General features: G+C 35.8%; 6 protein-coding genes across 16 annotated transcripts in view; 2 read left to right on the forward strand and 4 right to left on the reverse strand.

Annotated features, from left to right (window-relative positions):
- Window positions 1–2,729, forward strand: part of pgm2l1 (phosphoglucomutase 2-like 1) — a 35,452-nt gene extending 32,723 nt beyond the window's left edge. For all 8 annotated transcript variants that reach the window (XM_087282808.1, XM_087282811.1, XM_087282810.1 and 5 more), the window contains one exon: window positions 1,290–2,729. In XM_087282808.1, coding sequence (XP_087138934.1) covers window positions 1,290–1,392 — 103 coding nt within the window. In that variant the 3' untranslated portion in view covers window positions 1,393–2,729. The remainder of the gene's footprint in view (window positions 1–1,289) is intronic.
- The window catches only part of brwd1 (bromodomain and WD repeat domain containing 1), a 1,114,631-nt gene that overhangs the window by 340,483 nt on the left and 761,431 nt on the right, over window positions 1–12,717 (reverse strand). The window lies entirely within an intron of this gene.
- The window catches only part of phkg1a (phosphorylase kinase, gamma 1a (muscle)), an 831,529-nt gene that overhangs the window by 207,852 nt on the left and 610,960 nt on the right, over window positions 1–12,717 (reverse strand). The gene's annotated exons all lie outside the window — the stretch shown is intronic.
- mxf (myxovirus (influenza virus) resistance F) overlaps window positions 1–12,717 on the forward strand; it is a 250,465-nt gene that overhangs the window by 63,787 nt on the left and 173,961 nt on the right. The window lies entirely within an intron of this gene.
- On the reverse strand, window positions 6,791–11,065 carry or64d1 (odorant receptor, family 64, subfamily D, member 1). Of its 2 annotated transcripts, XM_087282274.1 has the most exons (2): window positions 8,821–11,065; window positions 6,791–8,685 (listed from the first exon to the last, which is right to left on the reverse strand). In XM_087282274.1, exon 1 carries the CDS (start codon window positions 10,984–10,986, stop codon window positions 10,069–10,071), a length of 918 nt encoding a protein of 305 aa, XP_087138400.1. In that variant the 5' UTR covers window positions 10,987–11,065; the 3' UTR covers window positions 6,791–8,685; window positions 8,821–10,068.
- arrb1 (arrestin, beta 1) overlaps window positions 7,553–12,717 on the reverse strand; it is a 348,576-nt gene continuing 343,411 nt past the window's right edge. The window contains exon 14 of the transcript XR_015508607.1: window positions 7,553–7,665. The gene's annotated coding sequence lies outside the window, so the exon portion shown is untranslated. The remainder of the gene's footprint in view (window positions 7,666–12,717) is intronic.

A 12,717-nucleotide genomic window follows, 5' to 3' on the forward strand; every position in this document is an offset into this window, starting at 1 on the left:
CTTTTGAAAAATCGTACATTTTCTTACGACTGAACTCGTACGAATTAGCCACTAAACTGCCAAAACGTAAAATACTTAGGTTTTCTCGTGAGATCAGGCTGGGTATTCCCAAATGATGTTTAACAGTGCAATGAACGTTTATTTACTAAAATTATTATAATAATTTAACTTCCTGAGAAAGTCTTATTTGCTTTATTTCAGCTAGAATAAAAGCTGTTTTAGAATTTTTTTTTACAGTCGATATTATTAACCCCCTTAAACAATATTTTTACAAAAGTTTTTCTAATATTGTCTACAGAACAAATCATTGTTATGCAATGACTTGCCTATTTACCCAAACTTGCCTAATTAACCCTGTTAAGCCTTTTAAATTGCACTGTAAGAAATACTAGTATACTGAAAAAGACGTAATAAAATATAATGTACTGTCATCATGGCAGATAAAAGAAATCTGTTATAAAAAAATTAGTTATTAAAACTTTTTTGTTTAGAAATGTGTTGAAAAAATATCTTTCTTCCGTTAAACAGAAATTGCGGGGAAAAATATAAAGGAAGGGTAATAATTCTGATCTCAACTGTATGTGTGTGTGGTTTAAAGACTACTGTATGGAAACCCTAAGCAATTTTTTTGTTCTAGATAATTCAATTTACATTTACTTCTATAGCACTTTTACAATTTAGATTGTGTCACAGCAGTTTAACATAGAAGTTCTAGTAAATTGAAACTGTGTCAGTCCAGTTTTCAGAGTTGAAATTTGGTTTAGTTTAGTTCAGTTCAAGGTGGTTAAAATTTCACTGTTGAAAGTCCAAACACTGAAGAACAAATCTATCGATGTGCATCTCCACGAGTCCCAAACCAAGCAAGCCAACGACAAGGAACAAAACTTTACCAACTGACAAAAGTGAAGGAAAAAAAACCTTGAGAGAAACCAGGCTCAGTTAGGCACGACCATTTGTCCTTTGGCCAAACTTTTAGTCTAGGTACCCAAGGCTGGAGAACGCTGGACGTCCATTGTGGAGAAGCTGCAGGTCTGAGTAGGTCACCAGCAGGTGTTGAGGCTAACCTACGGGATCAATGCAGACACGTCTGTCACTGTAGTCTTTCAGGAATCAGTCTCATGCTCTCCACTCCTTCATGACCACCACAGCATCTGCTCAGGATACGGCCTGGTCCAGGATTATGACTAACATAAGCATAAATGCTGTTCAAAATAGATTATTGGAAAATCTGTAAAATAACATTAACTCTTAATAATAAATTTGAACTTATTATTTTCATGTTTTTGCAGTGATATCTCTAGCCTGGACGAGGAGTTAAGAAAAGTTGCAGCTGCCCTGGTTGAAGAGTTTCTTGAACCGGACAAGAACGATCTCCTCGGCAGATCAGTATAGCTTTATTTGTCATGGGCAACTCCAGTAAAAACCTGTCCCAAAGACCTGTCAGCAAACCGTCCTGTGAATGTTGTTTTAGCACTGTGAAATTAGAATCACAATCAACTCATGGCTCTCAAAAAGAAATGAAAACTGATCATTCATTTGGTGGATTATATATGGCAAGAAATATTGCCGTCATCTTTTTCTTTTCTTTTTTTATTATTGTTATTTATTTATCACAGTGAAACAAGTTCTTCCCAGCAAGGAAAATCTCCAATGCTTTTATTTCAGTTCAGTACCCGATGCTGCATTATTACTATCAATTCTGTTTTATTAGGCCCGCCAGATCACTCATTTGTAGAAATTATTTTAACTCCTTGTCTGTTTCTCAGATGTGTAGCTGAGAGCTACTGCTGCTAAATTTTAAAGCTCTGTGAGCATGTATGCGTGTTGTGCTCTCATAAACCTGTGTCCATATTCTAAAAAAAAAGACTCTTATATGTTTTGATGCTTGTACTCTTTATGTAGTGTGTAATATGCGTTGATAATCAGGAGTCAAGATGGGCAGCATCCTGTTGGTCCCTTTAAGTTTTGCTGGCTTTGATATGCTGGATACGCACAGGGTAAGTTAATGAATGGAAGAGAGAATGGACGTTTTGTTTTCGAAGCTTCTGATTTTTGCTGTACATAGCTTAATAGGCATATTTGAATTTGTGTGGGTTATATATACACATCCTTCAAGTTTCAGTTAATTGTAAGCGGCATTCAGGTTAAGCAAGGCGTTTCACTCTACTGATAAATAAAGACCAGAAGGATTTTGATCCTAAACAAGAACTTATAAGATCATTTAGAAAAGAGAGGCTCATCAAACTGTTTGAAAGAAGCCATTTATTTTGCCAGTTTCTTCACTAACCTATGGTTTTTCTGTTTTTTTTTTTTTATGGCAAAAAATAAATAAAAAATAAGTTTGTCATTGTCATAACAATGACTTTGTGCCATTTAATAACCTTCTTGCGATTTTATTGTGGCACTAAGTGCATTTCAAACATCCTCAGTGCATTGTTGATTCAAGATTTATTCAATGAAATGAAATGTGCAGTATATTATTGTTTTGAAGAGTAATACATTGGCATTTTACCCTTTCACTGGTCGAAAGGCTCAAATACAGCGTACCTTATTTTTGAGGAAGTTATGAGAACCAAAGGAAGAGATATTTTGTAGAGTGTAACATGTTCCAATTTCTTTCTTTTTTTTGCCTCGTTTCAAGTACACTATTTATTTGCAGTGCAACTGTGACATTCCTTAAATGTATATTATATGTACATCCCTCTACAAATAAATTGCTGTATTAGTAATGTGTTGTTCTTTGCCTGCAGAAGCGTATAGGAAATTCTATCATTTTGCATCATACAGTCCTGCTTTAAAGGGGACATAACCTTTTTACAAGATGTAAAACAAGTCTCTGATGTCCCTAGATTGTGTATGTGAAGTTTCAACTCAAAATACCAAACAAATAATGTTATATAACTATTTGAAACTGACCCTTTTAGGCTTTGATCCAAATTGTGCCGTTTTGGTGACTGTCACTCTTTAGGGCTCTATTTTAACGATCTAGGCGTAAAGTCTAAAGCGCATGGTGTAAAAGCATTAAGAGTTAGTTAGTTAGTTTGACTTTATTAATCCCCGGAGGGAAATTCACATGTCACAGCAGAGCTCTCCATACTAAAAATAGATAAATAAGTTACATACAAAAAAAACAATAATAAAATTACATTTCATATTGCACACCTTGGTTCCAAAAACAACGAGTAAACACTTGTCCATATTTAATATCTAATTCAAGTTCAGCACAATTCATCTGGTTTGACTTTGGTTATACAATCTGATGACTGTTGGTAAAAAAGACTTCCTGTATCTTTCTCTGTAACACCGAGGTTGAATTAATCTTGTACTAAAAGAGCTTGCACACGCTTGGACTGTATCAAAAAAATCTATCGTGGTTCATTATACTGACAAATTTGTCCAGCATTCGATCCTGTGCAATCTCTTCTATGGTAGGTAGTGCACACCCCACAACAGAACCTGCCCTTTTTATAAGCTTATTCAATTTGTTTTTCTCCTTCTCCAACAGTCCCCCTCCCCAGCAGGTTACAGCTTACAGAATCACAGAAGACACCACAGAGTCATAAAAAGTTTTTAACAGTGTCTGACACACACCAAAGGACCTCAGTCGTCTCAATAAGTGAATGCGGCTCTGACCCTTCTTATACACCTGGATTGTGTTTTCAGACCAATCGAGCTTGTTGTTCATATATATACCCAGGTACCTATATGACGAAAGCAATCTCAATTTCTGACTCTTGTATAACTATGGGCACCGCTTGTGATGGATGTCTACTAAAATCAACAATCATTTCTTTGGTCTTATTAGTGTTTAATTTAAGACAATTCATTTCACACCTGTCAGCAAAACTTTTTAAAAGCAACTTATACTCACTCTCATCATGATTCCTTATGTAACCTACAATTGCAGAGTCATCAGAAAACTTCTGTAAATGACAATTTTAAAAAGAGCATGACCGAATCCACTTTTGCTATTTTAAGGACAAAAAACTCTGCTCTGCACAGCGGCGCATGGTCTTACGGTGTTGTGCTTATTCTCTTAATGAGTTGTGGGTGTATTTTGGAGAATAAAGCAATCAGAGTCTCCTCTACCATTCCCTTTAAGAGTCGGTTGCGTCACGCCATGGCGCATTTGCTATTTACATGGCGGACTTTGTAAGTGGAAAACTGAACGTTTCTTTACATTTAGAGTTAACAGGATATGAAAGAAATCTTTTTCTAATATCATATTTTTCTTATCATAATGAGACAAAATAAAAGCTCTCTTAACAGGTCCTGGAAAACAACACTTAGATAATCTTTTAAAAATTTGTTTGAGCATTTATTTTGGGATTTATGGTTGAATATATATTTATATATTTTTTTTTTGTACTAGGTTAATCATTTGCAATAGTATATTCTTAATAATTTTATCATATCTTTTAGGAGAACAACTTATTTGGTATTTTCTACAGAGAGCATCATGACTCAACATATTTCCTGAATTATCCATATATGTTATTAACCCTATGCCATTCTTCCACCATTCATCAACAACCAAAGATGTTCTATTCGCCAAAATAAACCTGTTATTCCAAATAGATGTGTTATGTGGGCTAAAACTATGTTTAAATATCAGTTTCCAATATAACAGGACTTGTTGATGAAAAGCAGAACGTTTTATGGGAAGTTTACTTGCTAGAAAGTGCTGGTCTGAGTGTGCAGTCGGGTCTCCGTACCTGCCGCTTCACCCAACCCAACAGCAGGTGGCACTGTCTGAGAAAATGATAAGTCTGGAAGTGCAGGTCTGAGCGTGCAGTTGGGTCTCCAGGCCTGCCCTGCGGCTTTACCCTACTCCACAGTGACTGATTTTTATGCTGTCATTCACAACCACCAGGTGTAGCTAGTGTATCATGCAGTAGTTAGTCTATAGTAGTTAGCTTTATAGTTCTATAGTTAACTACTATAGCCTATAGTAGTTAGCTTTTTTTATATGCTTCCCAGCCATAATCAAAGCTCCATCATGCACCTGACCTAACATTTTTTGGCTGTTCTTGTGTAATTTGTGTTTACTTCACTGCTGTTTACTGCAGCTATTGTGAGAACACATTCTGTTTTATTTAACACAGGCACAATAGATAAATCGCATTCAGTGGCATCCCACTCCCCTTCACTTTAATGATACAATGCAATTTGCGTACCAGTTTGTGCAAAGGCATGAGTCAAAACATCATTTAAAATGAATGAATCGGCTTAGTCCCTTTATTAATCTGGGGTCACCGCATTTGAATTAACCGCCAACTTATCCAGCATATGTTTTACGCAGCGGATGCCCTTCCAGCTGCAAGCCATCTCTGGGAAACACCCATACACACAATTTAGCTTACCCAATTCACCTGTACCACTTCTTTGGACTTATGAGGAAAACCGGGGCACCCGGAGGAAACGGGAGAACATGCAAACTCCACACAGAAATGCCAACTGACCCAGGCTTGAACCAGCGACCTTCTTGCTGTAAGGCAACAGCACTACCTACTAAGCCACCGCGTCACCCTGTTTTTGAAATATAAAATTTATTATCTAACAACACAAATGAGTGCAGAATCTTTTTTATACTCCTCGTTTTGCGTGTTCATGTGTAGGGGTAGGGGTGTCCCAATTCTCTTTAGCGTGAAGGCGTATGGCCAGTGCTTAATTATTAAATTGAGAGGTCCCGGAACAGATCGGTGTAACAGATCGGGCATGTTAACTAGGAGCAGGGGATGCCGCTGATGAAAGTGAACCCAGCAGGCACACAACATCATAAAATGTTAATATTACATGTACATTTAGTCATTTAGCAGATGCTTTTATCCAAAGCGACTTACAAATGAGGACAAGGAAGCAATTTACACAACTATTAGAGCAACAATGAATAAGTGCTGTAGGCAAGTTTCAGGTGTGTAAAGTCTAAGAAGGAAAGCATTAGTAAATTTTTTTTATTTTTTATTTTTTTGTGTAGTTAGTTGAGGAGTCAGAGAGGGAGTTGCATATTAGTAAAGAAAGTGGAGACTAAATAGTTGAGTTTTTAGTCGCTTTTTGAAGACAGCAAGCGACTGTGCCATTCTGATGCAGTTAGGGAGTTCATTCCACCAACTGGGCAGATTGAGCGCGAGCGTTCGGGAAAGCGTTTTCTTCCCTCTTTGGGATGGAACCACGAGGTGACATTCATTCAGAGAATGCAAGTATCTGGAGGGCCTAAAAATCTGCAGAAGTGAGAGCAGATAAGAAGGGGCGCAGCCAGAAATCGCTTTGTAAGCAAACATCAGTGCTTTGAATTTGATGCGAGCAGCAACTGGCAGCCAGTGCAAACGGATGAGTAGCAGAGTGACATGTGCTCTTTTAGGTTCATTAAAGACCACTCGTGCTGCTGCATTCTGAAGCAGCTGAAGAGGTTTGATAGAGTTAGCTGGGAGCCCCGCTAGAAGGGAATTGCAATAGTCCAGTCTGGAAAGAACAAGAGCTTGAACAAGGAGTTGAGCTGAATGTTCAGATAGGAAGGGTCGGATCTTTCTGATGTTGTAGAGTGCGAATCTGCACAATCGAGCAGTTCTAGAGATGTGGTCAGAGAAGTTTAGTTGGTCATCAATCGTTACTCCAAGGCTTTTCACCATTTTGGATGCAGTAATGGTTGCCCCGTCTATCTGGATTGAAAAGTTGTGATGTGGAGTCGGGTTGGCAGAAACTTCTAGCTTTTCTGTTTTCGTGAGATTAAGGTTTGGGAGATATTGGCTTAGGTTACGTCCAATAATGGTGTCAAATTACGTTGATATTTGCTTGTTCCGGCACCACAGTCGAAACCAAGGAGTACGAAAATTTCTCAGAATACATCATCTACAACAGCAGCATGGCTGCACACAGAAGTAGGAAATGCACAAATTAGTATTTTAAAATTCAAAAACGCTTCAAAATTCAAAAACTAAAATAAAAAACGACTTGTTTTTCAAGATCTGTTTCTAAAATGAAAATCCAATGACCAAAAGATACACTGACCGCCGCAGATGACAAACACCTGTAAAGCACACTGGCCTCGAATCCCACGGAGGGAGCTCTGGACTATAAAAGGAGGAACAATGATAGAGGAGGCCGAGAGAGGACCGGGCCCGGACATGATGTTTTACTTTTGCTTTCAGTTTGACAGCAGTCTCCATGAGAAGCTGCCGTCGTTTGTTTTATTTTCTCATTAAAAATTTATTTAAAACTTCATTGGTTCTCTGCCTCCTGCTTCCCGGCGGCCAGGTGGCCGTAAAATTTATTACAATTAGATTTCAAGTACATTTTTTTAAGTTATAGAAAGTTTAACCTAATATTTTTAGTCATTTTAATTTATATAAATTAAGACGACTAGAAAAGTTTATTTGATGCAACTTAAAAAATTAGGCATCAAGATTTTTTTTTACAGTCCAGTGTTCTTTCACATTTCGTAACCTTAGAATTTTAAGGTTCTATCTGCGTTCTGAATGATTCTGAGATATTGAGCTTCAAAGTTTTTGCATTGCATATAGAAAACAATATGTGTGTAACATTTGTTTTTTTTAAATAAAAAGTCTTAAAATGTAAAAAAAAAAAAAAGATCCCATAATGTTAATCAGTTGTCATTTAATAAGAATATGTCAATAACTCAATTTTGACAAAAATGTCAGATAGAACCTCATAATTGCAAGTTGACGATTTGATTGTTCATCTACTGTACCTGAATACAGTTTGATTCCCCAAAAAACCATAAATGACTGTTCATTTGACTTTTATCTTTGACTATTGTATTTGTCTATGCTTGTAATTTGTTTATTATATTTTATGTGTAATTTACTTTGCTACAAAATCACCTCAGTTGATCTAAAATGATAAACGCTTTCCAATTGGAGCCATTCATGTCATTTGGTGAAATGCTATTCATATAGCAGAAAAACGAAATATCGCAATGTCAGATTTTTAACTTATATTAAATTGAATGTTTAATTTAAGCACTATTTAAAAAATATATTCGGTTACACACTTTGAAATAACCATCATTGCATTTGAATTATTAACAGAAACCACAAACATAAAACCTTAAACTTTTCACTGCAAATACTAATTGTTAATAATATGGAGTTGGACTTCTATTTAATTTTAAGTAAAAAAAGTTTTCTTAGTTTTCTTAAATCCATTGAGTTTATTGATTTTATAACATAGTATTTATGTTACAGGTAATATCTGGTTTATCTATGGGTTGAGGTCAGTGCATAACAGTGTTTAATTAGGCAAAACAACAATATATACAGTTGAAGTCTAAATTATTAGCCCACCCTGTATATTTTCCCCAATTTCTGTTTTACGGAGAGAAGTTTTTTTTTAACACATTTCTAAACAAAATAGTTTTAATAACTCCTCTCTGAAAACTGATTTATTTGATCTTTGCCATGATGACAGTAAATAATATTTGACTAGATATTTTTTCAAGACACTTCTATACAGCTTAAAGTGACATTTAAAGGCTTCACTAGGTTAATTAGGTTAACAAGGCAGTTATTGTATAATGATGGTTTGTTCTGTAGACAGTCGAAAAATATATAGCTTAAAGGGGCTAATAATCCTGACCTTTTTAAATGGTTTAAAAAAAACTGTTTTATTCTAGCCAAAATATATCTAATAAGACTTTTTTTAGAAGAAAAAATATTATCAGACATACTGTGAACATTTCATTGCTCTGTTAAACATCATTCGGGAAATATCTTTAAAAATATTATCAGACATACTGTGAACATTTCATTGCTCTGTTAAACATCATTCGGGAAATATCTTTAAAAATATTATCAGACATACTGTGAACATTTCATTGCTCTGTTAAACATCATTCGGGAAATATCTTTAAAAATACATTCAAAGGGGGGCTAATAATACATGCCTTCAGAAAAAAAAAACATTTTCACTGCGGTGAAAAAAATGTTTGCTCTTCCACTTGCTGGACAAAGTGATGTATACGCAGTGTTTAACTTGTAAAGCAAGTTATGTTACAAAAAGATAGCATTTTTAATGTAAAGACTTTGAAAGATGACAGACATTCAAAGGTTACCTTCAAAAGCTCAACAGAAGCTTTGAATGCAAAATTTGACCTGCAAAAATTCATTTCGGCCCAGAACAGTCAGAATCACAGCTAAGGCCATTGTAGTAGTTACAGAATTCTGCTTCTTCCAATGCTAATCAAATATCATTACATATGCACTGTAAAAATGTCCCTAAATTAGAAATTTTCAACATCTTGTGATTCCCTTTTAAAAATTTTCCCGCATTCATTTATGCTTTTGATCTGCATTATGGTGCCTAGATTTTCCAACAACTGTTAACCTTCAAAAAAGTGACTATTATTAACATTTTTAATCATTTAAAGTGATATAATGTCTGGGTTGGTGTTGTATATTAGGGAAAAAACGCTGTATAAACTGACTTATGTCTTAAAAATGATATTTCAAACTACTAAAATGTCAATAAAAGTCGCTTTTTTAAACTAGATTTGAATTTTTAACATCAAAAGTTAACAGAGCAAAAATCAACATCTCATAAAGCAACTCACAACTGTAAATAAACAGAAAATCCTTGATTCACAAAATGCAGAAACTGTTGATAGACCCTTTTCACATTTCCAGGTCTCTCAGTAGCACAAGACGTCATAGCTGGGTAAACTTATACAGCAAATACAACAAATCATTTCTTTACAATCCTATTTGGCTGAAATTATAAAAGAAAAACGCCACAATGGTGTTATTAAGAGTTTTAGAAAAAGGGAAAAAAATTGTGTGAGACTAACGTCAAATTTACTCTCAGCCCCATAGACGCTGCATCACAAACATCTCGCATAAGTGAAATTCGTTTTTTTGTAATTTGACGCAAAGACGATATAATACATTCATAAATGCATATAAATGTTCATACAATTTTTTAAAAAGTCTAAATATTAAAAACTTTCAAGGATTTAAGATTATGACTGTTAAACGCGTCATAACAGGCTTGTGAAAAGGGTCCGTCAACAGACTTTCTTTCAACAGTGTAGCTTTCATTACATCAAAAACACAATCATTTACATGTTTTTACAATGCACATAATTTTTTTGCGTATTTCTGGAAAATTCAAACCATAAATAAGAGGGTTGAGGATTGGTGGTACAATAAGGAACTCCAGCGAAAGAATAATGGACAGCCCAATAGGGAGCTCCAAATTCTGAACCCGGCTCAAAGTGACCTCACAAAAGAGAGCAGCAGAGAAATTCAAAAGGATCACTATGTGTGGAATACAAGTTTGATAGGCTTTCCTCCGGAACTCCGGTGAGCTCTTTCGACAGATGATCAGAATTTTAACATATGAGTATAATATAAAACTTAAAGGCATGATAACAGTTGTGGTCACAATAAAAAAGCCGAACACATTATTGATAATAGTACTTGCACAGGAGAGCTTGACGATTTCCCAGTTGTGGCAATACACTTTCCACAGTTTGTTTCCGCACATGGTCAGTCTGGCATTTAGTATGGCAGCGATACCAACACAAAGCATCGGATAAATCCAGCTCAAAGCTATTAAAACCGATAAATTCCTGGGAGTCATTATGCTGTTGTACTGTAAGGGTTTACATATTGCTACATATCTGTCAAACGCCATTAACATCAAGATCGTGTTTTCATTTGATGCATAGGAATAAATGACAAAAGCCTGTAAAAGACAAGCCTCACGGGGCACCAAGTGTGTATCCGACAGCAAGTCCGTCAGTAACCTTGGAAAAAAAGCAGCAGTTCCGAACACAGAGTTAAAGGACAAACATGAAATCAGAATGTACATGGGCTGGTGTAAAGTTCTTTCCAGAAATATCGCAAGAATAACAAGGAAGTTGAATAATAGTATAGCGCTGTACAGAATAATCCCCAAACTGAACAAAGCATATCTCGTGCACCCAATATTTTCAAACAACATCAAGTAAAAAGTTGTTCCATTTTCCATTTTCTGTCAAGCAACGGATGGATACATTGACCTGAAGATAAGAGCAGACAAGCATTGATCGTTTTCACACAGCTTTGGGTTAGCCACAAGTAATGCATCTGAATGTGAATTACTATATGTGTTAATTAAGGAGTTACATTACCAGAAATACCTCTCTGAAATCAGTTCATCTTCACAGTATATGCTGAGGAATAAGTCGTCTTGTTCTGTCTTAGGCGAACCAAGAGCCGCCAGTAGATGCTAGTTTTTATAGGGTTAAGCAAGTCTCTGAAGACCTCTCTGCTGTGGCTTAATTTGCATAAACCAAACCAGGAAGTTTTCATGCCTACAACCAGTGGTGGAAAGAGTACTGACAAATCATAGTCAAGTAAAAGTACTATTATTTACCTAAAAATGTAGAGCGAGTAGAGTTTAAGTATCTATAGTAAATATTACTTAAAGTATGAGTAAAAAGTAGCCCTTTTAAAAGTACTCAAGAGTAGCGAGTAGTGATCAAGTGGTGGAAAGAGTACTGAAAAATCGTACTTAAGTAAAAGTATTATTACTTGCCTAAAATGTAGTGCAAGTAAAGTAAAGGTATCTGTTGTAAATATTATTCAAAAGAAGGTAATGATTCGCACTCAATTGCTTCATACTGTTTTTATTTTTACTGTTTCTTACATTTTACGGGTGATAACAGACAAACAGACGTTTCGGCACAAAGCCTTCCTTTGTGCCGAAACATCTGTTTGTCTGTTATCATCCGTAAAATGTAAGAAAAAGTAAAAATAAAAACAGTATGAAGCAATTGAGTGTGAATCATTACCTTCTTTTGAATAATAGTAACGATCAGATTAACGCACCAAACCAAAGAAGTAACTAAAAAAGAACCGCAAGCGCGCAGGACAAACTTCAGTAAATCTGTTGTAAATATGACTCAAAGTATGAGTAGTCGTAGCCCTTTCGAAAGTACTCGTAGTGAGTATTACGCTGTGGAAAGCTGATGCGTTTACATGTTATTTGTGTATGTGTAAACGTAACATTCTGTAGTGCATTTAGTTATTGCCCAGCAGGCACACATCATAAGATGTTATTATTGGGTTAGATTTAGGTTGTGATGTCTGGTGGCTAAAATTCAATTTCTAGGCAGCGTCTAAGGACAACATTGTGTTGAAGTTCAATAATGACATCAAATGACGTTGAGATTTGGTTGATTTTATGGTTGTGTTGGAAAGTAATCAAAATCCATTGTCGAGCTAATATATTAAACCAACGTCATGTTGGTGTCAAATATTGATATTTATTCATAAGGAATAGCAACCAAAATCCAACGTCATATTGGTAACGTCCACACAACGTCAAGCTGTAACATTATTTGACGTTGATATTTGATTGGATTACGTTGGATGTTAAACATTGATAGGTCTGACGTCAAACCGGTTTGTATTTCCAAACAAAATGCAACGTCCCTATGACGTTGGGAACAATGTCAATCTGACGTCATTTTGACGTCTTGTGCCTGCTGGGTGTTTAAGACCATTTTGGTCATCATACAGTAAATATCTGTCATGCTTCTAAATCAGAGGTGGGCAAACTACGACCCGCTGAACATTTTCATCCGGCCCGCGAGGGAGTTTTTAAAATGCTGCTTCTGAGCAACGGGTAATGCCGAGTTCAGACTGCATGATTATCAAACTAGTCGTGTCACAGATGTTTTCACACTGCATGACTATCTGGGCTAGCATTTCGTCG

This window comes from Danio rerio, chromosome 15 (assembly GCF_052040795.2).
Source record: "Danio rerio strain M-AB ecotype USA chromosome 15, GRCz13ab, whole genome shotgun sequence".
In the NCBI taxonomy this organism is placed as follows: domain Eukaryota; kingdom Metazoa; phylum Chordata; class Actinopteri; order Cypriniformes; family Danionidae; genus Danio; species Danio rerio.

Bases quoted from the DNA above. Each gene is read 5' to 3' on its own strand.
- or64d1 (XM_087282274.1), bottom strand. From the start codon at position 10,986: ATGGAAAATGGAACAACTTTTTACTTGATGTTGTTTGAAAATATTGGG.